The sequence below is a fragment of the Talpa occidentalis genome, unplaced genomic scaffold, assembly GCF_014898055.3.
Source record: "Talpa occidentalis isolate TD23 unplaced genomic scaffold, MPIMG_talOcc4v2.1 talOcc4.9, whole genome shotgun sequence".
NCBI classification, from domain to species: domain Eukaryota; kingdom Metazoa; phylum Chordata; class Mammalia; order Eulipotyphla; family Talpidae; genus Talpa; species Talpa occidentalis.
The window spans coordinates 71,958,917-71,985,171 of NW_023605305.1; the positions used below are offsets into that span (position 1 = coordinate 71,958,917).

General features: G+C 42.4%; 1 protein-coding gene and 1 pseudogene across 3 annotated transcripts in view; one reads left to right on the forward strand and one right to left on the reverse strand.

Annotated features, from left to right (window-relative positions):
- The first annotated feature begins 579 nt into the window (after positions 1–579).
- Positions 580–26,255, forward strand: part of RUFY1 (RUN and FYVE domain containing 1) — a 67,142-nt gene continuing 41,466 nt past the window's right edge. Inside the window, exons 1-5 of one of the 3 annotated variants that reach the window (XM_037500092.2) lie at positions 580–622; positions 13,404–13,577; positions 14,936–15,053; positions 19,481–19,582; positions 20,910–21,033. In XM_037500092.2, the coding sequence (XP_037355989.1) occupies positions 13,418–13,577; positions 14,936–15,053; positions 19,481–19,582; positions 20,910–21,033 (504 nt within the window). In that variant the 5' untranslated portion in view covers positions 580–622; positions 13,404–13,417. Of the gene's footprint in view, positions 623–4,202; positions 4,318–13,034; positions 13,209–13,403; positions 13,578–14,935; positions 15,054–19,480; positions 19,583–20,909; positions 21,034–26,255 lie in introns of those variants that run through there. The other 2 variants (XM_037500091.2, XM_037500090.2) reach the window with 2 other exon arrangements.
- Positions 23,485–24,517, reverse strand: LOC119235830 (osteoclast-stimulating factor 1-like; annotated as a pseudogene).

A 26,255-nucleotide genomic window follows, 5' to 3' on the forward strand; every position in this document is an offset into this window, starting at 1 on the left:
GAAAAATGACGAAGTAGAAAAAATAAACTATGAAATGAAAATTGAAAAAGAGGAAATAGTGTCACAAGGAAAACTACAGCTTAGGGGGTGTGTTCCCGGGCGGGTGCACCCACTTTAAAGGGAGGGAGCCCAAACAAACTTTCACCGAAACAACTCCCGACTGCTGAGGTAGAAGTGCGTCTTCTCACTTCTTTCGCTCCCGAATATTTTCCAAAGAGAAAGAAAGGCGAGCAAGCGGTGACCTAGCACACAGAGCCCGCAGAGGGTGGGCACGACGGGCGGTTGGGGCACCCGGGCGCCCGCCCCGCCGCGCGCCCCCCCCCGCCGCGCCCACGTGACGCGGCCAAGATGGCCGACGGGGGAGACGGCTGCCCGGCGGGGCGGGAGCCGGGGCCCGAGCCGGGAGGCGAGTTCGAGATCGTGGACCGGAGCCAGCTGCCGGGTCCGAGCGAGCTGCAGGCCGCGAACAGGCCGCGGGCGGCGGCGGAGGGCTGGTCCGCGCCCATCCTGACCCTGGCTCGAAAGGCCACCGGCAACCTGTCGGCCAGCTGCGGGAGCGCGCTGCGCGCGGCCGCGGGACTCGGCGGCGCGGATGGCGGCGCGGATGGCTCGGCTCGCCCAGGTAGACCCGCCGGGGCGCGCCCTCAGCGTCCTGGGCTCCCAGGCCGTTTCACTGTGGGCGCCGAGCTGGCAAGAGTGTAGCCTCTTCAGCCCGGTAGGGGAGTTGTTAGAATAACCTGTGAACGCGCCCAGCTGCTCGGCCGTCTCGATTCCGCGCGGCCGAGCCGAGATAGGTTCGGGGGCGAGAAGGGCCCGGGCTGGGCGACTCCTCTACGTGACGCCTCGCTCCCGTCAATAGTTGTGTTCCCCGACAGCGTTCTTGTTCTGGTTAGTGGGCTTTAGATTAAGAAACGCTTCGTATGTCTGTATCAGTTTTAAAAGTACTTAAGCAGTGAATCCAGGTCTGTGTTCTACTTGAAATCTGAAGATGAATACAGCCTCGCCCACACCTCAGACCGCACGGCGCGGCCAGGCTCCCGGAGGCGGGGCGCGCAGGCGGAAGTCCGGGGCTGTTGGTTCCAGGAGATCTCCCCCGCCAACTCCTAGTGTGACGGAGACAAGTCAACGTCCCAACTTGTAAATTAGGGGTTTTTTTTTAATTGACTGGGTGAGTTCGTACAGTCCACTTAAATCCTTGTCATCTAAAATAGTTTCCGCATATCAGTGAGATGGATGGAAACCTCAAGTGATTGTGACATGAAGATTGTGGCTTAGAAAGCCATATGACGACAGTCGTAACCAATACAGGAGCCGCCACCCACACTTGATATTTAAATATTAAAATTAAATTAAAATTTCAGTTCCTCAGTCACAACTGCGTATTTTCAGTGTTTGGTAGCCTACATGTAGCCAATGGTTACTGCATTGGATCCCATGTAGAGGACATTTTCGTCTTTCTAGAAAATGCTATGGACCAGAGCTGACCAAAGATTGCAGTGCTCTTACGAAGCATTTAAGTGTGCAGTTGAGGTTTCATGGTAAATGTGCTGTAGAAGTCAGTGCTAATTCCAAATGGTGAATTGTGAGAATTTCATTTGTTATGATGAATGATTAGAGAAAAGTTTAACAACTGACTTGTATTGAGATTCTGCTGATGAAAGTAGGACTAAAGAGTAATGACTAAAGAGTCATTCCTGTTCAACCAGGAATCCAGTTCCTAGTAGCTACTGGCGTTTGGTCATTTCATTATTTATCCACTTGCTGGTGGTCAGCCCTTGCGGTGAAGGCAAGGAATCTTCTGGAGGCCACTTAGTTCATGGCAGGGAGTAAGCAAGTAATAAATGTTAGCTGTTCATTGATGAAATGTGCCAGTGTGTAGCACAGAAAAATAAGTATTTGTTGAATACGTGCATGTTTGAAAAAAGTTTTTGTTTTCCACTTACCGTACCGCTTTAAATAACAGCCAATAGTGATATTTTGCTTCCCAGGTGCCATGTCTTAGGTCTGTACATCCATTAATTCATTTAATCCTCACAATAACTCTTGGTGCTAGAAGAATGGCTTGGCTTCATGGTGTGCAGTCAATACAGGCTTTGATCAGTGTGGTCACACAGGGCCAGGAACTCAGAAGTCTCCACATTTGAAATCCTAATTAATTTGATCTTTGAATTTATGTTTTGTTAAGTGAAGTTTGATGGAGCAGAGGTGCATGTGTGGACCCTATGTCCACTGCCTCTCCGGGACAAGTTCTCAGCTGCCCTGGCTCACTCAGGTTAGCCTGGTTCCTCTCCTACCACCTACCACCCCACACTTCTGAACAAGAGGAAGTTAGGGTCACTCCCTCTAAATTTCAGGGCAAGGCAGGGTGTCGGCTGCCCTGCCCCTGGCCACAGCAACATGGCCTACCAATTAAGCAGGTGACTGGGCAGGACCCTCTTGCCCACCCATCCAGATATTGACTGAATTGCTGCAGGAAATTGCAATCCCATAGGGCTTGTGGATAGGGGAGACTGACTTCTGTGTTCCCACCCATTGTCATTGGTTCTGTAGGATGGGTCCCATTATTATATATTTTGATAAGTAGGAAAACAGAACTAAAGAGAAGTAACTATCAAGTAAACTAGAAGTAAATAAAAAGTGGTAGAGACTTGAACCAAGATAGTCTGTATCTTGAGCCAGAGCACTTGGTCACAACACTTTGATGTTGTCAAATACCTTTATAAGTAAAATGTCATGATATTATCATATGAATTTTTTAATTAGTAGATTTATTTTTTTAACTTTATTTATTTATGCATGGAAGAACTGTGGTGTAGGCCAGATGTATGGGGGAAGAGGTGAGAGGATTCACCAGAGACAGAGTGGGGAGCAGAACAGGCAGAATGACTGAAATACACTGCTGAGGGGAGCAGTGGGTGAGACAGGCGCGGTCTGCTGTGCCATGTGGGTCAGCTCCCTGGCTAACGATCCAACTCAGGGCTTAGTGGTGATAGCACTGAGATGTAACTTCTAGGCCACCAGGGATGCCCTAATTAGTCAATTTAAAGAAAATATTAAGTAATAACTGCCACTCTGATCTAGTAAGAAGTTGTGATCATAGTTTATGAAGGGCTAAATGAAATGTGAGGGACTGCTGGGATGAGCTGTGTGGCCAGTCTCCAAAGGTAACCATGATCTGAAGCATCAGGTAGAATAGGAGTGAAGGTGGGAAAAAAGAAAATGAACCCTCCGCAGCACACTTCACGTGGGCCTAGAAAGCAGGTCAGGAAAAATCAGTGGCCCCCATTCCAGTCAGGGCGGGGCCAGGCCTTGAAACAGGGGCAGAGAGGCTTTCAAGAGCGGCTCACGGGGCAGAAGGCCGGATGGATGGAACAGCCACCACCTGCCCAGGCTCTCAGACCAGAGAGCCACCAAAAAACCCCAAAAGTCCAAAAACCGAAACCAAGAGCTACAGACTAACAAAGGACAGTGGCTGATAAGAGGACAGGTCACTGTCTGTGGGTTCTCACCCGCACACACAATTGCAAGAGACCTCAGGCTCCAGGAACAACCGCGCAGGGTTTATTTTACAAACAGGGGAAACAAAGCGCTCACTGTATCCGCAAGTGGCGGCTGCTCACCCAGACAGCATCAGTGATGGTCGCCACCGGTCACCTGGAGCGCTGGACAGCACTGGCAGTAGCGATGGCCACTGCTGGTCCCTCAGAGGCGGTGTCAGAGACACCCAGTGTTAACAGCTCTTTGTGAGTTGGTGGGTTATCCCAACCACAGACAGCTCTCAGAGGCCCCAGGCCCAGGGCCTTTGGGGCTCCTTTCAGGCGCCGTCGGAGACAGGACAGACGCCCAGTCCGAGCCAGAGTCCTTCTGCTTCTCGCCCCTCCTCAGAGGGCGGCGGCGGGAGGCTGCTTTCTTCTTTCTTCGGAGGCCGGAACCATCCTCTCTTCTTCAGGGCCTGGAGTCGTCTCTCCTTCAGGGGCGCTGGTCGCTGTCCCCTTTCCTCTGAGGGCTCCCTGTCCTCTTCTCCCCCCACTTTAGCTCCCTCCAGCCCTGGCTTATAGCCCCTTTCACCCACAAGTCTGATTGGACCATTTTGGCACCAACCAGCTCACGGCTCACACCTGATTGGTCCATTCCAAAGGCAGTTCCTGGGCGCTGAGGAGCCGCTGGCCGTGGTGGGGCAGCAGGGTGGAGAGGACATCGCTGTCCCGCCGGCTCCGGCTCCCACCGTAAGACGGCTGGGGCTCGTTCATCTGCGGACCCGGGCAGCGAGGACAGGAAGAGTTTTCAGAGGGAACTGTGAAGGAGCAGAAGTTAGATGTGAGCTGCACTCTCACTAGTTAAAATTTGTTTGGCGTGACACAGGTTAAAGGAAAATGGTGGAGTATGATATGTAGCTCTTCGAATACTTGCTTTAAAATGTTACGTAACGTGGGGCCAGATAGCACAGAATACCATAGCAACGGTGTTGTCCGTAGTTGTCTTCTTTGGTTTTTGTGGTTTTTCTTTTTCATTTATTGCCTTCTCTTTTATTAAACATCTGTTGTGCCCTTAATTCCTCTTCACTCTCAGATTCCATGTTAATTATTATAATTGCTCCCTTGCCCCCTGTTTCTCCATTGTTTTTGCTTGGCAACATCCCGACCCTATACTCTTCTACTCCAAGATTTGCGTGAACACAGCTAGAGATGAACACACAACAATGCCCTAGCCTCCCTTGAAATTCTCACCGTAAGTCTCAGATGGGCACTGAACAGCCCATGGCAGCTTTCCCAGATATTTCTTTATTTCCCAGATACATTTCTAAAACATTTATTTCCCACTTGTTTTTTCTCCTGGAGACTCTCAGCTTGCCTTCATCACCTTCTTTATAGAGAAAACAAGAGCCATCAGTCAGGAACTCCCCTTCCCAGTTGTCCCAATAGCGATCCGACCTACCAGTTTTCCACTGTGTGCCCATGCTGATGGTGGGTGAAGGCTAGCCTCCCCATAGGCCATGAGCTAACCCCTTTTTGCCTTTTGCAAGGATCTTCCTCCTAAAATTATTCCCTCTACCTTCTTCTGCATCCTTAGGTTTTCCTCACCATTGGATCATCTCCCATTTATATCAGCATACATTCTCTAGCATAGTATCTTCCGTTAAAAAAAAGACTTCCTTGGCCCCATATATCCATCTAGCTACCACCACATTTCTCTACTAGAAATAATAAGTGAATACAGTAAAGTGATAGGACATGAAATCAATGTACAATAATCGGTTACATATCTATATACAATAGTGAATTATAAGAAAAAGACACTGATAAAACAATCCTACATATAATTGCACCAAAAAAGAATGAAATACCTGGGAATAAACTTAACAAAAAAGATGAAGGACCTATACATTGAAAACTATAAGACACTGGTAAAGGAAGTAAAAGAAGACAAGGAAATGGAAAGATAGGGCCTCCCCTGGTGGTGCAGGCGGTTAAGCGCCACCCTGTGAAGCTGTCGGCAGCCTCTGCAGCACCAGTTCCATCCCCGCTGGCCTGCGAGGGTCCCACATGGCGAGCAGACCTCTCCTTCCTCACCTACTGCTCCCCTCAGCAGTGTATTTCATCAGTCTGCCTGTTCTGTTCCCCCCTCTGTCTCTGGTGGATCCTCTCACCCTCCTGCACATCTGGCCTGTACCCCATTCTTGTACAAATAAATAAATAAATAAATCTTTTTAAAAAAAGAAGACATGGAAAGATATCCTGTGTTCATAGTTTGAAGAATAATCATTGTTAAAATGGCTATACTAACTAAGGCAATTGCTATGCCCAGTGCAATATTTATATGGAGCCACAAAGACGCCGAGTAGCCAAAGCAATCCTGTGAGAACATTGTTTTATGTTGGTTTCATATTTGGATAGATGCCCAAGAGTGAGATTTCAGGGTTGTATGGTATTTCCATTTTTAGTTTAAGGTAAATCCAGATTGCTTTCCATAATGGTTGCACCAGTTCATATTCCCACCAGCAGTACAATAGGTTTCTTTTATCTGCACATTCTAACACTTGTTGTGGAGGTGTTCTTAATATGCACCATTCTCACAGATGTGATATGGTATTTTGTTGTAGTTTTAACCTGCAGCTCTCTTATTAGAAGTGATCATGAACACTTTTTCATGACTTTTGACCCTCTGGATATCCTCTCTGGTGAATTGTCTATTCATATGTGCCACCATTTATTAATTGTTACTGTTTTTTTTTAATTGTTGTTGAATTGTATGAATTTTTTTATATTGGCTTTAATCACTTATCAGTTATGTATTGTGTAAAGATTTTCTCCCATTCAATAGAGTACCCTCCTTTTTTTTTTTGTGGGACCCTCGCCGGTAGCCGGGGATCGAACTGGCACTGCAGAGGCTGTGGGCAGCCTCGCAACCCAGTGCTCAACCACTGCGCCACCAGGGGAGGCCCCAATAGAGTGCCCTCTTAATCATCTTGTTTTCTTTTGCTATATAGACACTTTTTAACTTGAGGTATCCCAAATATTTGTTTTGTTTTTATTTACATTCTCATAAAGGTTGAGTCACCAAAAATATCCTTATTGATGTCATGGAATATATTGCCAATGTTTTCTATATGTATTTTATTGATGCAGGTCTTAGATCTAAACCTTTAATCCATTTGGAGTTCATTTTTTGTATGGGGTTAATGAGTGATCCAACTTCATTCTTTCATATGTGGCTTTCCAAGTTTCCAGCATCATTTATTAAAGAGACTACTTTTTCCCTATTTTATAGTCATACCCGCTTTATCATAAATGAGGTGCTGGTATATACATGAATTTATTTCTAGGCTTTCAATTCTATTCCAATGATCCATGTATCAGTTTTTGTGCCAATATATTTTTTTGGTATTGTGCTTTATAGTAAAATTTGAGGTCAAGCAACATGATAGCTCTATTTCTCTCCTTTTTAAAAAAGATTTATTTATTTATGCATACAAGAACTGGGGTACAGGCCAGAGGTGCGAAGGGTGAGAGGATTCACCAGAAACAGAGTGGGGAGCAGAACAGGCAGATTGACCAAAGTGCACTGCTGAGGGGAGCAGCGGGCGAGACAGGAGAGGTCTGCTGTGCCATGTGGGTAACTCCATGGTTGGCTGGGAATTGAACTCATGCTGCAGAGGCTGCAGAGGATAGCTTCATAGTGCTTGATTAAACCCTTGTGCCACCAGGGAGGCCCTTTATTTTTTTCCCTTAGGGCTGCTTTATAATTTTAAGCTTTTTGCAGTTACATACAAATGTCAATATTTTCTTTTAAATTTCTTTGGAAAATATTGCTGGTATGTTGATGGAAACTGCATAAATGTTATTTTAGATAGGATTGTCATTTTGATTATGTTGATTCCCCCCATTCATGAGCATGGACTATGTTTTCATGCCACTAAGTCCATTAGTCACCTCTTATAGTTCTCATTGTATAGTTCTTTACCCCTTAGGTTGATTCTGAGATATGTAATTCTTTTTGAGGCAATTATAAATGGAATAATTTTATCAGTTTCTTTTGCTTCTTGTTCTTTATTTGTATATAAAAAGGCTATGAATTTTTGTATGTTAATTTTGTGAACTGCCACTTTGTTGTATCTATTTATTGTTTCTACTACCTTTTCGATGAAGTTTTTAGGATCTCTGTATATACTTATATCTGCCAATAGTGATAGTTTCTCTTTTTTTTTTCCTACTTGGATTCCCTTTATTTCCTGCTTGTCCTATAACTCTGGCCAAAACATCTAGTACCAAGTTAAAGAGAAGTGGTGACAATGGGTGTTCTTGTCTGTTTCCAATCTTAAAGGGAAAGCTTTTTGTTTTTCATCATTAGATTGGCTGTTGGGTTTTGATGTATAGCCTTTATTGTATTGAGGTAGGGTCCTTCAATTTCCATCTTTTTTAGTTTTTATCATGAGTGCTGAATCTTATCAAATGCTTTCTCTACATCTATGGATGTTACATGATTTTTATCTTTTGTTGATGTTTTTATTTTTCAAGTAAGAAATGCACATCATAAAAAGAAATCAAACCATACGAAAGAACATTCAATGTAGAGAAAGACCTCCTTCCTAGAAACTGTCCCCAATCCTGTTGTCTCAATATCTGCGCATATAGCACATGCTTTCATCTCTCCACACACAGATTTCACACAAGCCATAGAACACAAGGCTGTACATCTTGCTATTTAGAGTGAGTCTTCCTCTTAAAGAGTGAAGAACAAAATGTACAAGTTCCTACAAATGAACGTGCCTAGCATAATCACTTTCACATAGCACTCACCGAAGAACGCATTATATAGATATATACAGCAGGTCCTCGGATAATGCCATTGATGAGAAAAAAACAGCCCCAACTGATACTAAATGAAATGATGTTATTTGTGTTATTTATGTACTTGCATTGTTTCCATTCAGGTAGCACTTTCCAAGAACCTACATGACCTTAAGTGAGAATTTGCCTCATTTGCCATTCAGTGGTGGTGTGTATTATGCGTTTCTCTGTTCTCTTCCACAGCAAATTTTATTTTCCATGTGTCAAAATGCCCCTGCACAACTGGTGCACCCCCTCCAAAATGAAGCACACAATAACTATCTGTTACAGGGCAGGGAGAGAGGCACCCCAGAACCCCCAAACCTGCCAGCTCTAAATAGGTGCTGCCATCCACCTAATCAAGACAAAACATGTAAGACCTTTAATAGAAAGGAATTTTAATACAATTAGTGTGCAAGACAGAAAATACAGTTTTCAAATCAAGCACCCAAAGTTACCCGTGCCCTCGCGGATAAGTGTTCAGCCAAACAAGAATGGCCAAAAGCAAGGCCCGAAAGCCTGCCACAAGTCTAAAGCACCTTCCAGCGGGGACCCATAGAAGGGTCAAACAAGTCTGGGAGGAAAAGAGCAAAATCAAAACCAAGATAAAAGCTACCATATTTAACCTCCCCATGGGTGTCTCACCCACATCTGTTTCAATCATCCAGGACCAAGAAGCAAGCACAGTTTCTTCACATGTCTCTCTGCTCCTTGTGCCTCCTCCAGGTCTCCTGGCTCTCCATCCTGCTTCCTTCCTTCTCCAGTATCCTCTCCAGCTTCTTCTACTCCCTGCTCAGCTTCACCTTCCGATGGGTGGGGCAGGGAATCTGGAACCTCTCCTTTTCCTGGGGACCACCCTGTTAACATTTCCACTTCATATTGCTAAAATCCTTAAGTTAGCCATTGAGATGGTAAGTGAAAATTCAGGAAATATAAAGACACTTCCTGTCTTTCATGTGCTCTACAGGATAATGCCATACTGGATTATAAGATCTTCCAAGACATCAAAGAGCTACTTAAAATTAAAATTAGAGTTATAAAGACTCCAGTCACTTCTCTATACATCAGAACCCTACAGAAATCTTGCAGAGTCCATAGCACATCCAGAGGTTACAGCAAACTGCCTGTCCTTTGACCTGTTTGTGGCTAGTAGTGGCATTGTTTCCTCTCCTGCACAGTACAAAAGCTTTGTTGCTGTTTTTTGTTTGCTTTTTTTTTTTTTTTAATATTTAGGTAATTAGCAGGTTTTACATAAAAATCCAACACCCAGCTTCTGAAAATGTCAATCTGGCACTATGGACCAGTATTCTTTCAGCAAGAAGGTGGCTACATGTTCTCTCCTACTCACTTTCTCACAGCATTACCCATTTGTGTTACAGACCTGCCACAGTCAAAGTTGAGAGCTCTGCTGCTCAGACAATTTATTTGGAATGCAGTAAGTGTAGAATTTTGTAATATTCTGTGTGTTGTGTATTAATGAAACTTAAAAATTTAACTGGCTTGGCTTACAAACTCAAGTTTGTAAAATTGACAGATAGAAAGGCTTCGAGTCTTCCAGCTAGAATTTTCCGTAACTCTCAATTGAGCCCAAATGAGGAATAGGTGGCTAAGGAAACGGGGCATAGGTGACATGGCCTCCGAACACTACCAGATTCCCAGAAATGGGGCTAGGAGCCTCTGCCTCCCAGTTCTGATGGCCTAAAACACTCATAACCCCCTAAAAATATTTTCAATGTTAAAGTTGACATATAAAATTTTTTATCACAATTCATTTTCTGGTTTATTGTAAACATCGACTTAAAAAATAAAAGTTACATCGTTCTTTTAGGTGTAGCAAGTGGTATATAAATACCTTAATGATTTGATAAGCACCACTATCTGTTTTAAAATATGTAACAAGTCATTTAATATTTGAAAATTTAACATTTTCCTTTTAATGCCTTGAACTTGAGAAATTCCATTTTGATATATTTTGAAATAATTGTCATCCTAGCACATCTCAGCAAAAAAACAAGTAAATCCATTAAAGTCTAATTTTTCTTGTGACTAGAGCTCTGTTATTAAAACATTTTCTTCTGAAATGAATTACCATTCAAAGTATTAGTAATGCAAAATTAATAAAAGGAATATAATTTTAATAATTATTATACAGTGGCTGCAGCAGGTTGAGCACAGTGCTGTGAAGCTGTCTGCAGCCTCTGCAGCATGGTTTCGATTCCTGGCCAGCCAGGGAGATTGCCACATGGCATGGCAGACCTCTCCTGTCTGGCTTGCTGCTCCCCTCAGCAGTGATTTCGGTCCTTCTGCCTGTTCTGCTCCCCGCTCTGTCTCTGGTGAATCCTCTCACCCTTCCTTGCCTCTGGCCTGTACCCCAGCTATTGTATAAATAAAGAAAAAAAAATCTTTAAAAAAAATTGTAATTATTATACATAAATTTTTCTTATAATTGCTTCTTTTTTGCTTGTTTTTAGAATTACTTCTCTTAATGAGCTTCTGAATGGCGCTAACTTAACATTAGCATGTATCTGTGGATGGATATGTATGATTTACTGATAAAATGTGATAAAACAGCATCAGTTTTATTCTTTTTGTTTTGTAGATGTGATTCCCTGAGAAATCTGGTTCATATAAATAAATGGAAATGGGCAGTTCTGTTGTAGTAATGTTGCTGAAGTCTAAACTTCTTCTGATTTTTGTGCCCCAAATGACAATGATTTTATATAAAAAAAAATTCATTGTTGCTCCATTATTTTTGTTCAAAGCAAATGAAAATCACCTAACTGGCAGAAGGATGAAACCTGGTCATATTATTCTCAACCCTGGAAGTTCTGGACTTACATAACTATAACTACACTTGTGATTCTTTCACTAAGTTATCTTGTTTTAACCCAGAGCTCTCAAATGGTTGGAGAACATCTGAATATTGCTTATTCCATTACACCTTGCTAATACAATACTTTCTGATCAAAAGACTTAGTTTACAAGTAGTTCCAATCCATTGTCATCAAAAACTTGGAGCTACAATTTTGGCTCATTTAATTGATAGGAAATGCCATCGAGTTAACCACACATCCTAGTGATAAGGATTAGACTGAGAGAAAATAATAAAATGGTTGTATTTGTGGGAGGTGAAGGGAACATTTTAACTTTCTAATATGAAAGTGCACAGCTGAGAGCTAGAGAGCACCTTCTCCCCAAAGCCAGGTTTCCTTAATTAAGTTTTTAGGGACTTGAATAATCAAGAAAGGAGACTTCATTTGGGGTTTGGGACTTCTTGCTTTCTACATCATCACGGCATTAAGAGGAATTTACTGGATAGGGAGTGAATTGCCCTTCTTCCTTAGCGTGGGTCAAGAGAGCCTGTGAAACCTGAGGATCAGGATATAGATTTCTTTGAAACATCTGGGCATGTCTCATCTCATCCTTAGCAAGACTTACCTGCAGATGTATTCCCATTTGAAGACCACTAGTTTATAGAGGTGGGCTCAGTGTCTTTAAGGGTAAATATTTATAAATTGCTTCTATGGTTTTATTAGTCTGGTCAGGGTTTCTCTCTCCTCTTGTTGAGGTTTTACAAGTTTTATTTCCTTTGCCAGTCATCCACTTCATCATTTCAAAGTTATAAATGTAATACATAGGAACCTCTCAATTAAAAAAAGTAGAGTTTCCCCACCCAAATGATTTACCTAACCCATTTTTCTCTCCACAACCAAGGTGAATTGTTTAGACCTTTTTTTTTTTTCTTTCCTTGGGTTTTGCTTAGCGAATTTACAATTTCTCGTGCTGGGCTTTTTTTTTTTTTTTTTTCTTTTTTTTAACCCACAATAGTATTCACTTAATACATTTGCTATAAAATCATTGTCATAATGTCCACTTGTTACGAGAGAGGGGCACCCCGGTGGCTGAAGCCAAGACTGTTGCCCTGCTTTTAGACTTAGCTATGTGTACGTGTATGTGCTCTAAACTATATGTCCACATTGATTAATGCCCATGAAATAAAGCAAGTAAATAATTACTATCCAGAATATAGGTCAATAAGAAAACAGGCAAACAATTCAACCAGAAAGAGGTTTAGCAGGCAATTCAAAGAACTAGGAAACAAACATGAAAGCGACGTGACCTTAGTAGTAATCAGACCCGCCCCCCGCCCCGCCCCGCCCCGCCCCGCCCCCACACGGATCCGCACACACTGGCGGCCGCGCGTGGGCGGGCGCTCGCCTCGCCCCTGGGGTTATTCTCTCGTGAGACCTCTGTAGTTTGAGGTCTGCGTGTTTAAAATTAAAAGCTAGAGCGGCAGCTTCCTGGGTCTGAGGGGACATTCGGCAGGCATTTGTCATGGCTCCCTGACATTGAGTGCAGACCAGTTTTTTAACTGAAGACGAAGCGGCAAGATAAACGGTGCTGGAATTTAATGAGTTTGACTTAACAATTTTACGTACAAGAAAGGTGTCAAGTTCATATGTCCACTAATTGTGTTCGAAAGATGGCCAACAACGAGAATTTGAGCTTGAAACCGAGAAGCAGACGCTTCCGCGAAGTCGCCGGCTGGCACAGACGGCCAAAAAGGCAGCCGCGGACAGCCGCCTGGTCGGGTCCTCCCCGCCCGCAATGAGGGCCGCAAAATGGCCCCCGTGAGCTCCGTGGTCGTGGCCTCGAGCTGACTGGTCCAATAGGAGCGTTAGGGCGGGACACCCCCTCGCGGCACGCCCTCTTCGGGCTGGGCTTACTGGCGTTTTCGCCTTTCCATTGGTCAAACCTGGAATACCGGATGTGGTAGAGGCCAATCGTGACGAGTCTTGGTAGAGCCGTCGCCCTGGCAACACGCGGAGCCGCCTGGGAGAGGTCTTGGGAGGCATCTGATCCAAAGCCCTGGCTCCCCAGGTGCGGCAATGACCTCCAGGGATTTAGGGGGTGGTTGACTGCGAACCCCAGTTATCCGCCTGCCGGGAATCCGCGCTCTGAGCACATTGCCTGGCCCCCTACCTGGCTGGTCTTTACTCCATCATTCCGCGTCCAACCTCACCTCGGACCACACTCAGGCCACTAACGAAGTTGTCCTTGCCTCTGCCCCAACAGCTTCCAAGTGCCAGATGATGGAGGAGCGTGCCAACCTGATGCACATGATGAAACTCAGCATCAAGGTCTTGCTCCAGTCTGCCCTGAGCCTAGGCCGCAGCCTGGATGCGGACCATGCTCCCTTGCAGCAGTTTTTTGTAGTGATGGAGCACTGCCTCAAACATGGGCTTAAAGGTGAGCCTGAGGGGGCGTCCGGGGATGTGGAAAATCGGGCTGTTTTAGTCTGCATTCGTTCATCGATGCCCAACATTGTTTTGGGTGCTGGAATAATAGTAGTGCACAAAACTGACAAAGTCCCTGCCCACAAGGCGCGACATTCTAGAGCAGTGCTTCCAATAGAAAGGCCATGCACCCTACAAATGCAGATTTAATAATGTTCCAGTAAGTGCGTTTAAAGGGTGGAAGGGGGTTAAATTAATAGTGTATTTCATTGACTCCAGGATTTCCAAAATATTATCATTTTGACATGAGATAGTCTTCGTTTTCACATTAAGGCTTGGAAATCCGCTATGTGTTTTACATTTCGCGCACATCTCAGTTGCACCAGTATATTCGAAGTGCTCAGTAGCCCATGCTGCTGATGGCTACCTTGGACAGCACAGCTCTAGAGGATGAGACAGACAAATGGAAAACAAACACAATTACAAATGCTACAAATTCAAGGAAGCAAAATGAATTAAATGATAGCGAATCAAGGAAAAAAACGTTCAGCTAGAGTGAGAAGGAATGTTTTTCCAGAAAAATGAAGTGTAAGCAATACCTAAAGGAGACATCAACCTTGCAGGCACTGGCGGTGAAGGCATTCCTAGCCAAAAAACTGAAAAAAGGAAAACTTGGTCCTGGATGCAAAGGTCCTTAGTGAAACCAACCTTAGTTTGAGAAGGACACTGAGTAACTGAGGCAGGCATGAAGAGATGAAGCAGAAAAGATGAGATTAGGGAGGGGTGGGGGCGTGGAGGGGGTGGGAAGGGCTAGATCATATAGGCCTGTATAGGTCGGGGTATGGAGTTGGATTTTATTCCAAGTGTATTTGGAGGAGTTTGAGCAAGGGAAAAACATGACCTCACATTTTAAAAAAGAATATCCAACTATGGAGAGAACAGGTTGTAAGGGAGGGAAGGTGACTACTAGGAGCAGGGAGACCCATTCTGATGTTATTGCAATAGTCAGATATGGGATGATTTTAAACCAAGCATTGATTTTGGCATTAGGTATGAAGAAGAAAGGGAAAGGATTTCACAGGTGATTATGAGGTACTTTATTTGCTTTATTTCATACTTATCAACATTTATTATTGATAATTTGTTATTCGTTGTGTCCATTAAATATTTGGAGAAAGAACATAGTAGCTATATCAGAGAGACCCTGTAACCCTCATTTGTAACTTGTCAGTTACTTGTTCAATCCCTTAGACTAAACCTGAAAGGTTCAGTGGTAGAACTCTGTTACATTCATTTGGGCGAGTGACTGTGGGTCCCTGAAGAAATTTTGCAACCTATCCTTATGAATAATACTTTTGTTTTCCCTTTTAGTTAAGAAGAGTTTTATTGGCCAAAATAAATCTTTCTTTGGTCCTTTGGAGCTGGTGGAGAAACTTTGCCCAGAAGCATCAGATATAGCCACTAGTGTCAGAAATCTGCCAGAACTAAAGTGAGTGAGAAGTCGTCACACTGATTTGATTTTTTTTTTAACTCCCTCATATTTACCCACTTCTTAATTCCTTGCTGAGAAAACCTTGGAACAAATTAGCATGACCCACTCTCTGCTTAAACTTTAATCTCAGCTCTGCTATTCATTCTCTACATAACCTTGCATAAGATTTGCTCCTCTCTGAAGCCTCAGCTTCCTCTTCTTTAAAATGGAGACAGTGATCCATGTCTGTCAGAGAAGGTGGAACAGTTTGAAAGATACTGCCTCAGGAGAAGTTACAGGTGGAAAGGGAGTCATTTTTACACTCCTGGAGTCATTGCTTCAGGTGTATCTGTCTGGACAGTTTTCTGCATAATATAGTTGGTCCAGATTAGAGATTCTAGGACAAGACATTTGTGAAAATGCGAACTCATGAATCTTTGGCCATGTCTGGATTTGCCCTTGGAGTCTCCATGCATAGGCTCAAAATAAAAATACTGAACAGAATACCAACAAAGCATCATCATGGGATCTGCATGGGATTTAGGAGGGGCACTAGAGAGGTTTGGGTTATGAGGAAGAGCCCCGCTTCCAGCCTCTATTTGACCCGTTACCTACTGAGACAGCCTGTTCCAGCCAGCATTTACCATGCTGCCTGCCACATGGTAGGCATTGGGCTAAAGAGATTTCATTATCTCCTTGAACCCTCCACAGCCAAAACATAAGAAATATTTGTTCTGTGGGATCTGAGGCTGAGGAGTTAAGTAATTTGCCAAGGACCCTTAGCGAGTGGTAGAGCCAGGAAGAGAACACAGGTGTGTTGAACTCTGAAACCCTCAATCCCAGCCCCATGCATTCTTCTCGTTACAGAATTTATCCCTCTGCTCCTGTCCCTAGTTCAGTTCTCTGGGCCTATTCTACATAAAGTGAAAATTTTTACATGTGATAGCCTTCCAAATGTTTATTTGGTGACCTCTTATGAGCCTTGTTTCTTTAGTTGTTCTTTATGTGATTGTCCATCCCTTCCAACCAGCTCATTCCCTTGAGAGCAAGGTGCATTCTGATTGGAGAGGAGCAGGGCAATCTCCTCCTGCTCTCAGGCTTCTGTTTTCAAATTTGAAGCCTTCTTATACTAATCAGAACTACTGTGGGCTGAACCCCCACCTGTTTCCACATTATTGTGGATGCTAAGCAACAGGCAAGCTTAAGCATGGAAATCCTCCCCCATATGCCAAAACTGAAGTGTACAGTTTTTCCCATCTCTTCATTTCTCAGAGGAGTAGGCTTGTTGGTGGCCCTATGGGAGGGAAAGGGCTGCTGTTTTGTTCTATGTAATTGCAGTGTTTCTACTATTACATAGTAGCAAAAGCTCTAAAACTTCTACAGTATTTTGGAACTTAGGTCTAGTCGTTGGGGAGAGTTGGGGGCTGGTTATCCTAGGTGGTTTGAAACTTGGAGGATAATTTTGCATCCTGGGAAGACTCTCTAGAGTATAGTTCCTCTAGCTAAGATAAAAATGTCTCTTGCAGTGTTGTCTATCATCCAAAATTATTCATTGTCTTCATGCCATGGTTTGTTACTGATCATACCTTACACGATGAATTTTGTTTCACGTATTGACATTTAAACTCAGACAAGGCTTCTCTCTCACTTGCTGTTTTGGTTTTTTTTTTTTTTTTTTAATTATTTTAATTTACAAGTAGAAAACCTCTCAGAAGGAAAAATAAATGAAAGAACAACACAAAATGTGTAGGCACATTTTTACTCCATGAATTTCTCAAATCCTCACTTGTTCCCCACTCTCCAAGATGAAAAACACTCTTCTGAAAAGGTATTCAGCCACCAACAATGAAGTTATTAACAGGGTTATGGGTCATTTCACACATGAAAAAAACCAATAAATCCCATTATAGCAAATCCTGTAGCAATGCATAGGCTTGTTGCCATGGCAATCTTCTGAAATTCTTTTCTGTAAGGTTTGGTGCATCTTTTAACCAGCCAAATCAAATCTTCACAAACTTCCTACCATCATTACCACCACCAGGAAGGTCAGGGACGCTGTCTTTCTTTTTTGAAAATTAGAAATTACCTTTTTTTAAAATTACCTGTTTTTTGATTAGGAAATAAAAACAAATCAAAAAATGCTTCCATTAGCCCACTACTCAGAAAAAAAAAAGAATCCTACATTTAATTTCTTAGTCTGTTTCCTTCTAGACCCATTCATTGCCTACTCAGACAGACGAATAAGATTCTGTTTTTATACCTCCCACCATGGCATCAGAGTCCATTGATGAAGGACTTACCCATTATCCTTCAAAATTACCAGTGCATCTGTCCTTGGACTGAGCAACCCCATTTTGGTGATTACCCTACAAATCTAGCAACATGAAAATGATGCATGTACAGAACCATCTGTTGCAGTTTTATTTGTAATAACAGGAGAGTAGAAATAGCCTACCTAAAAAATCTACTAAATAAATTATGGAGCAGTCCAATACTAAACACTATAAACCTTAAAAAAAGGAGAAATTCAGGCCTCCCCTCCTGGTGCAGCGGTTGAGTGCTGGGCTGCGAGGCTGCCTGCAGCCTCTGCAGCGCCGGTTCGTTCCCCAGCCGCCGGCGAGGGTCCCACAAAAAAGAAAAAAAAAAAAAAAAAGGAGAAATTCTTCTCTGTGTGTGGAAAGAATTTCGAGAATACAAATATTCAGTGAAGTAAGCAAGTAGCAGAACAGCATGTGTAACATTAATTTTTTTTTTTGGTCAGGAGGGTAGAGAAGAATTTGAATATACATGATTAAAAATGTTTTGTAAGAAAACCTAAACTAAGAACAATATATTAATGTTTGTGAAGGGGAACTGTGAAAAATTAAGGTTTAAATTATACATGCAGTATTGTAGCCCTTTCTTTTGCATTTCATATTAGATTTTATACCTCTTTCCATGTCATATATCCATCCATCCACCCATCCATCCATCCACCCATCCATCCATCCAGTGGAATCTAAAGCATTCTGCTGTGTAGCTTATTTGGGCTTTGCTGTTGTCTTCAGATTCCCATTACCCAAATAGTGCAGTGGTGATCATCCCCCAACATCTTTAACATCCTAAATTGTGTCCTTAGGATACACGACTAGATGCAGATTTTCGATAACCTCCTGCCATTAGGTTGCCTGCTGGAAGGGCTGTCAGGGTTATTGCCATTTACTACACTCCCACCAAAACAGCATGTGTCAATGGCCATGTTCCACATCATGCCATCAATTAATCTTTTTTCTACCATATTTCCTTCCATTTTTACTCTAGTTGAGCATCGTTTATCAGCAGAGGGGAAGGAGGTTGAAAGCCTTTTGCATTGAAGAACTTAGGTCACCTCTTCCTGGCCTGGCTCCTGAAATGACCAGCCTGGCCATCAGCCCTGAGAGTTCCTTTGAGGCGGATATTGATTCCAGTGGTATCTCTAGTGCTTTCCTGGGTGTCACACAGCAGTTATTCTGCTTAGAGCAAAAGCATTTTTCCTTTAAAAGTGTTAGGTCTAAAGTCAGGAGGCTTATTTTATTCTAATGTTTTAAGGAGGCCTTTTCAAAGTTGCACCTTTGGAAGGGATTGTGATAGTGTGATTATATATAACAATACTGAACTGTTGCTTCAAAAGATAAATTTTATGCTTTGTGTCTTTTATCACAGTGAAAAATACAATTGCATCTTTGTACTAACTAGAAACTTTGTGAAACGACACCACTTGATTTTTTTTTAAAGATTTATTTTGCATACAAGAACTGGGGTGTAGGCCAGAGGTGGGGGGGCGGTGAGAGGATTCACCAGAGGCAGAGTGGGGAGCAGAACAGGTGGATCTACTGAAATATACTGCTGAGGGGAGCAGCTGGCGAGATAAGAGAGGTCTGCTGCGCCATGTGTGGATTACCTCCCTGGCCTGGGATCAAACTCAGGCCATCTCTGTGATATCTCTGAGACTTAACCCCTAGGCCTCCAGGGAGGCATGAGACCAAAACACTTTAACAAGCACTGTATTCTATGTATTGATCTTTTGAAAGAGTCTTTAGATATTACACAAATCTAGTCTGGTATTTCCTGGCTCCCTGTGAAATTTTATCAATATAAACAAAGTTGTGTCTAATTATATTCCAGAAATGAGATTTTTGTGGCTTAAAAAATTTTTTATATACATGCCCATGATACAAAATTCAGACAGTATCCAAAGATTTCAGTGAGCTGTTTTCTTTACCTTCCTAGTGAACCCCACTCACCCCACCTCCTTCTACCTACCCACAAATGCAACTATTGTTAAAATGTTCTCCACATCTGTGTGTGTGTGTGTGTGTGCGTGTGTGTATGAGTGAGAGAGAGAGAGAGAGAGAAAGAATAGGCTTTTTCTCTTTGTTTTTTGATGTTATTGTTACACCATAACAGTTTGATTCTCTGAATTCTAGGACAGCTGTGGGAAGAGGCAGAGCGTGGCTTTATCTTGCTCTCATGCAAAAGAAACTCGCAGATTATCTGAAAGTGCTTATAGATAATAAACATCTCTTAAGGTATTTCATCACCTACCTTTGCTTGCCTTTTGCTGTATAAATTATTAGAACATAGTTCTGTAATTCATTTTGAATTAAAAGAGTGTATAATGTAGGCAGCTTATATTCACACTACTAATAGTAAATATTCTGTGACTTAGTTTTAAAATAGCAATCTTTCATCTTTTGAGCACTGATACTGAACTTAAGATTCATATTTTAATTTTGAAAAGTCATTTTGAAGATAATTCTCCAAAAATACCTAAGATTAGGTAACTGCTTCAACAAAGTGATATTTATTAGTTTGGATGATAAAGGAAACAGACTGCTTTACAACTTGATGCAGTGGGTAAAACCCTGCTTTTTGAAGGGACCATACCTCTGTTGCCTGTTTTAGGATTCTGTATCCAGATTGTAAAATTTTGCATCTCTTAGCATCAGTAAAGACCAACTGGCCATCCCTGAATTTTATGAATGTTTCTATTTCTGTATTTATAACTATATACACAAGAATAATCACTATAAAGGGAATTTTCTCGAGAATATGAGAATTTACAAGTGAAGAATTTAAGAGTTAATTCTCTTGTCTCACTGAAATAAAAATGTTTTATAGAATGGCCTGTCACTCAGAAAAATTTCATTATTTTCAAATCATGATTTATTGAATATATTTATACATGATAAATACTGATTTCAAATATTTTATGTGCTTTGTACTTTCAGTTACACTGAGTAACTTTGAGGTATAGATTTTCTTCTAATGAACTAATTTTTAAGACAGCAAGTTCTCAGCTTTTCCCATACACACACAGTACGCCAGCACAAGAAAGGCAGGGGGTGGGTCACCACTGCAAACGACTAGGTGACTGGTACTTAAGGTAGTGAAAGTTGCCAGTGTAGCTCAGTGGGACACAGGGAAGAGGAAAGAATTTTGTTCTTGGATGTGGGGAGGCTGTTGATGCCACTTGCTGTTGACATGAGCGCACAGTGGTTCATAGCAGTGTGGACGAAGAGTCAGCAGGAACAGGAGGTTCAGTGTGATGGTTAGGAATGCAGGAGCCAAGAGAAGATGAGGATGACTGTGGTACAGGATCTAACCATAGGTAGCAGGAAGGGGCAACCCATTCTAAGCCGCAGGAAGAGAGATAAGGCCAGAGAAGAAACAGTAGCGCTGGAAGCAAGAGAGGAAAATGAAAGGCAGAAGGAATTCTCACAAATGAGCTTCTCACTCCTGGGTGAAGGTGGCAGCCAGGCCATCACCTGAGAGGTAAAAAGGCAAGTGAGGTTGGGGCAAAGGGATGGTGAAGGTGTTCATGAGCAGCTCATCTGTCATGTCCTTCTCTTTCAGTGAGTTTTATGAGCCTGAGGCGTTAATGATGGAGGAAGAAGGGATGGTGATTGTTGGTCTGCTGGTGGGACTCAATGTTCTTGATGCCAATCTGTGCTTAAAAGGTGAAGACTTAGATTCTCAGGTAAAGTGGGAATTTTGACTCTAGATGGAATGCCTTCTTCCAGGCAAGGATTTTACATAGGATCTGCAAGCTGTGCTAAGCCTGAGAAAGGGACAGGTGGTTGCCAGTGTCCGTGGGGGGCTGTGCAAGGTGCTGTGCTGACTCAAGGGAATATCAGCCAGGGAAGATCTCAAAGAAAGGTAAAGAGGTAGCATGGACAAAGGCACACACAAAAAGCCGGAGACTGGGCCTACTTGTTAGCCATCAGTCACAGTAAAGGGTTAGCTTTGTCCTTTGAGCTATGGGAAGCTGCTGGAGGTCTTTAGGCAGTATACACGGAAATGCCCGGGCCTGGGCTTGAGAAAGATCAATCTAGCAACCTGTCTCAGTCCTGAATTAAAAGCGGCTAAGAACAGAGACTACAAAAACCTTGAGCACACAGTCTGGAAATCCCAAAAGGTTGGATGGACCATAAGAACATAATAAGGAGGGATTTTAGAAGTCAGATTGATAAAAATGACAGCAGGCAACACGTGCTGCATGCCATGTGGAGTGGGATGGCCCTCCTGGGTGGGTGCTCCTTCCTGCATGGGAGCAGGTGTCCAGGGCTGAGGCTAAACTAGAGATGAGAACTCTGAGTATCTAGAAGGCAGTCACCTGATCCATCCCACCTCCACCCCTCTTCAGGTTATCTGTAGCTGTGGCTGGGCCTTTGCCTAGCTGCCTTCCTGCCACATGTTTGGACTTGAAGAAACAAAATCTTCCCTTATGCCTTGAGGCCCAGTCCCAGGCCAGCTTCTACCCCATTTTTTTTTTATTAGTTTTATTTTTGCATGTTGAAATTTTTCAAAAAATATAGAGAAGTATTTTTGAAAATATAGTAAACATCAGACATAATTCCATTACTCAGAAACAGCTAACCCAGTGTTAAATTTTAGGACATGTCCTTCCAGTATATGAATAAGGGTGTGTGAGTTAGAGAGAGAGGGTGTCTGTGTTCATATATTTTAAAAAGAGATGTTTAACATTTTCTTTTTTATTAAGGTAAAAGGTAATTATTCCAAGCACACTATTTTGTATTTTTCTTTTTTAATCTTGTTTCACATACTTCTTTATGTCAACAAAGATGTAAACCATTCTAAATGAATGCATAGTATTCCATTTTATGAATGTGCCATAACATATGTAACAAATAGCTAATTAACTTAAGTGTTTCCATATTATAATAATATTGTATAAACATCCTTCTACCTCTCTATACACTTGTTCATTTTCTTTAGGGTAACTTTTGGGATTAGGATAACTGCGAAATATACAGATCCTGCATGAGTGTTGTGATGACATAGACATTCTTGGTCTTTTTCAGTCTCATCTCAAGTTTATAATTTTGAGAACTAGAAAGGTCAATTTTTTTTTACATGTTTTCTTTGCCATCGGTGGTTCAGCTTTTATTGCTGTTTATTCATGTTCTTTGCCATTTTTCTGAATTTTATATCTTATTCCATTCCTTTATTAGGTAGTCATGTGTCAACGATGGAGATACGTAGGTTTTTATATTGATTTTGTTGTTGTGCAACTATCAGAGAACATATGTTACCTTCCAAACTACTTCACCATTTCGCTGGCAGACTAATTGTGGGGGGGATCTTGGAAGGGAACTTTGACTTTTTCTTACTCCTGTAATACGTTGGCAGTGTGTGCTACATCACCAGGCAATAGGAATTTTGCAGACCACTGTCTCATATGTGGCCTGTTATTGACAGAAATATCATTAGGTAGTGCATGAGTAAAAATCAGAGATACTGACTGGTTTTGAAATTTTTGTTATGATTTTTTTCTGCCTTGTCATGGCTGGTTTTGTGTCTTGAAAAAAATGGCAATCAAATTTTTTTGCAAATCAGATTTTCCCTTTATAGTTTCAAAAATATTGTGCATAGATTTTTTATTTATTTATTTTTTTTTGTGGGACCCTCACCAGCGGCCGGGAAACAAACCGGCGCTGCAAACCCAGTGTTCAACTGCTGCGCCACCAGGGGAGGCCCGATTTTTTTCTTTTTTTTAGATTTATTTATTTATGCATACAAGAGCTGGAGTGCAGGCCAGAGGTGTGGGGGGTGAGGTGAGAGGATTTACCAGAGACAGAGTGGGGAGCAAAACCGGAGGGCTAATTGAAATACACTGCTGAAGGGAGCAGCCAGTGAAACAGGAAAGGTCTGCTGTGCCATGTGGGTTAGTTCCCTGGCCAGTATGTAACTCAGGGGCAGTGGCTGGCTATAGCTTGGTAGCGCTGATCCTTTAACCCCTGTGCCACCAGGCGGCTCCACCATTCTGATTTTTTTAAAGAAAAACATTTTAAGATTCCTTTAGTTTGATAAATGGAAATAATCTCTGCTTGTTCTACTCTGGTGAAACAATGTACTTTATACAGCAAAGTATCCAGTCCCTTACTGGCCAACCAAAGATAAGAACTATTCATTTACATGTTGTTCTACTCAAGCACAATGCATTATTGCCACAGTCATCTAGTTGTTTTGTTTTGTTTTGTCTTGTTCTTTGGTCACCAACACTTCTGGCAAAGACAAGGTTTAGAATGGCAAAAGCAATAGAAGTTTTAGATCTTAAAACTCTGGAAGGGAAGTCTGAGTCTTCGTCATCTAGGTAGTCCTTGGCATTGCTTAATGTTCAAACTATATCTGTTCCCTGTTTCTTCTTCAGGAGAGATGCACAGGCAGCATTAGTGACCATGTGCTAGCCTACTTCCTTCTCATTTTTTTTATTTTTATTTTATTTATACAAGCACTGGGTACAGTCAGAAGCACAGGAGAGTGAGAGAATTCACCAGAGCCAGAGCGGGAACAGAGCACAGACTGATGAAATACACTGCTGAGGGGAGCAGCGGGCGCTGCAAGAGAGGTCTGCGTGCCTTGTGGGACCCTCGCCGGCGGCCAGGGATCGAACGGGCGCTGCAGAGGCTGCAGACAGCTTCACAGCCCAGCATCAACTGCTGCGCCACCAGGGGAAGCCCCTTCTCATTGTTTCTTAAGTCTGTTCTAACACCTTTTGCTAGAAGCAGTTGGACAATATCTGCATAACCCTCTGGGCAGCAGCATGCAAGGCTATGTCTCCAAACTTGTTCTGTTGGTTCAGTTCAATGTTGGTTGAATAAATAGCATTCCTCTATATCTTTGTGACAAGCCCAGGATAAGGCAGTGCTTCCAGCTGTGTCTAAGCCGTTAATTCTGATTATCCAAACATTCTGAATTAGCTCAGGTTGCCTTTTTGCAGTTTCATGCAAAAGATTGTCGATGAATTCTGCCTACTCAGCCTTGGGATTAGTCCAGTCCTGCCTTTGGAGGTGCTTTTTCTCCAAAGGCAATGTCAGTAATGTAGATAATATCACCTTCCTCAAAGTATAATTCACCTGGAGTTCTTGCTTCAAAACATGCAGCGCTCTGAATACCTTAACTTCTCCTGGTTTGACTGGTTTGGGTGGCGACTTCGACATCTTGCTTCCTGGAGTGGCTGATCCTAAAGGCCATGTACAAGAAGCCTACCAATCTCCCCACCGGCCTGCACTCCCAGTGCCCAGTTTCTTTTTGTCTGGTTTACAGTGGTACATCTTCAACCACCCTGCCATGGGCGGTCAGATGCAGGCACAGCCACTTCTCTCCAACTATGTGTTTCTTAAATTGAAATACTGTGCTTGCCATTTGTTGTGACATAATATGAAGTGGAGTTAGATTTCTTTTACAAGCTGGAAACCAATTTTCTCAATATCATGAATTAGATTATATCATTTTTGTATGTACTGATTTGAAATTCTACCTATATCATCTGTGAAATAATCATAATATGTGAAGGTTTCCCCTGGACCCTTGTGTTTAGGCCCAGATCTCTTAATTCCTATGCCATCGCATATTCTTCATTAGCAGAAAAATGTAGTATTGGATACCTCACATGATGTTCTTCTCGACATCATTGCATTAGAATGATGGCGGAAAAAGCCCTCCATACCTGGACCATCTGTGTGGCATTTGTACATTCTCCCCATGTCTACATGGGTTTTCTCTGGCACTCTGGTTTCCTTCCACACCCCAAAGATGTGTACTTGAGGTTCATTCGTGTTTTTCAGGTCCCAGTGGGAGTGAGTATGGGTGGGTGTGTGATGTGTCCTGGGATAGAAAGATATCCTGTCCGGTGGGTTTCCCGCCTTTCACCCTCACTTACCAGGATAGGCTCTAGCCACCCAAGACCCTGAACTGGAATAAGTGGATTAGAAAATGAATGAATGGGGCCTCCTTGGTGGCGCAAGGGGTTAATAAGCACCACACTATGAAGCAATCTGCAGCTTCTGCAGCACGAGTTCGATCCCTGGTGGCCATGGAGCAACTCAAATGGCACAGACCTCTCCTGTCTCACCCACTGCTCCCCTCAGCAGTGTGTTTCAGTCCGTCTGCCTGTTCTGTTCCCCACTCTGTCTCTGGTGAGTCCTCTCACCCCTCTGCATCTCTGGCCTGTGCCCCAGCTCTTATATGCATAAAAAAATAAATCTTTTTTTTTTTAAAAATGAATGAATGAATACAAGTGCTTTCAATTTTACAAATTCAAAAGTGATTTTTGAATATTAGAAATGTTTGGGGTCTTTATTTAAAATAAAGTTTGGTGATGTTTTGTCATCAGAAATGTGCCTTAGATACTTAAAACTTGTTCATATCAGTTAGCTTGTGATAAAATTGATTTTGTTTCACGTCATTTCACGTCAAAGTTGTAGATTCAAAAACCTATCAGTGACTTTAAATGAGGACCCACTGTATGTTTTATGCTCTGGCTGTCCACTCCTGTCTACTTTATTATACTCCTCTTTCAAATATAGTTCAGGCTATCCATTCTACCAGATGACCTTGAATACCATTTTGTTAAATTCCAAAATAGATTTTTTATTAAATAATAGATGTGATTGACCCTTGTCTATTCCTTAACAAAATGCCATCATCCACCATAAGGAATAAATGTTTGCTGTTGAAGTCTGAGAGATCCTCTGTTCTGTTCTAATTCACTTTACATTGTTACTAAAAGTGAACATTGAATGCTATCAGATGTCTTTTTTGGCATCTTCTGAAATGTCATGCACTTTTTTTTTTTTTAAAGATTTATTTATGCATATAAGAACTGGGGCACAAAAATAAAGGAAAAAAAACTGGGGCACAGGCCAGAGGCATGGAGGGGGGTGAGAGAATTCACCA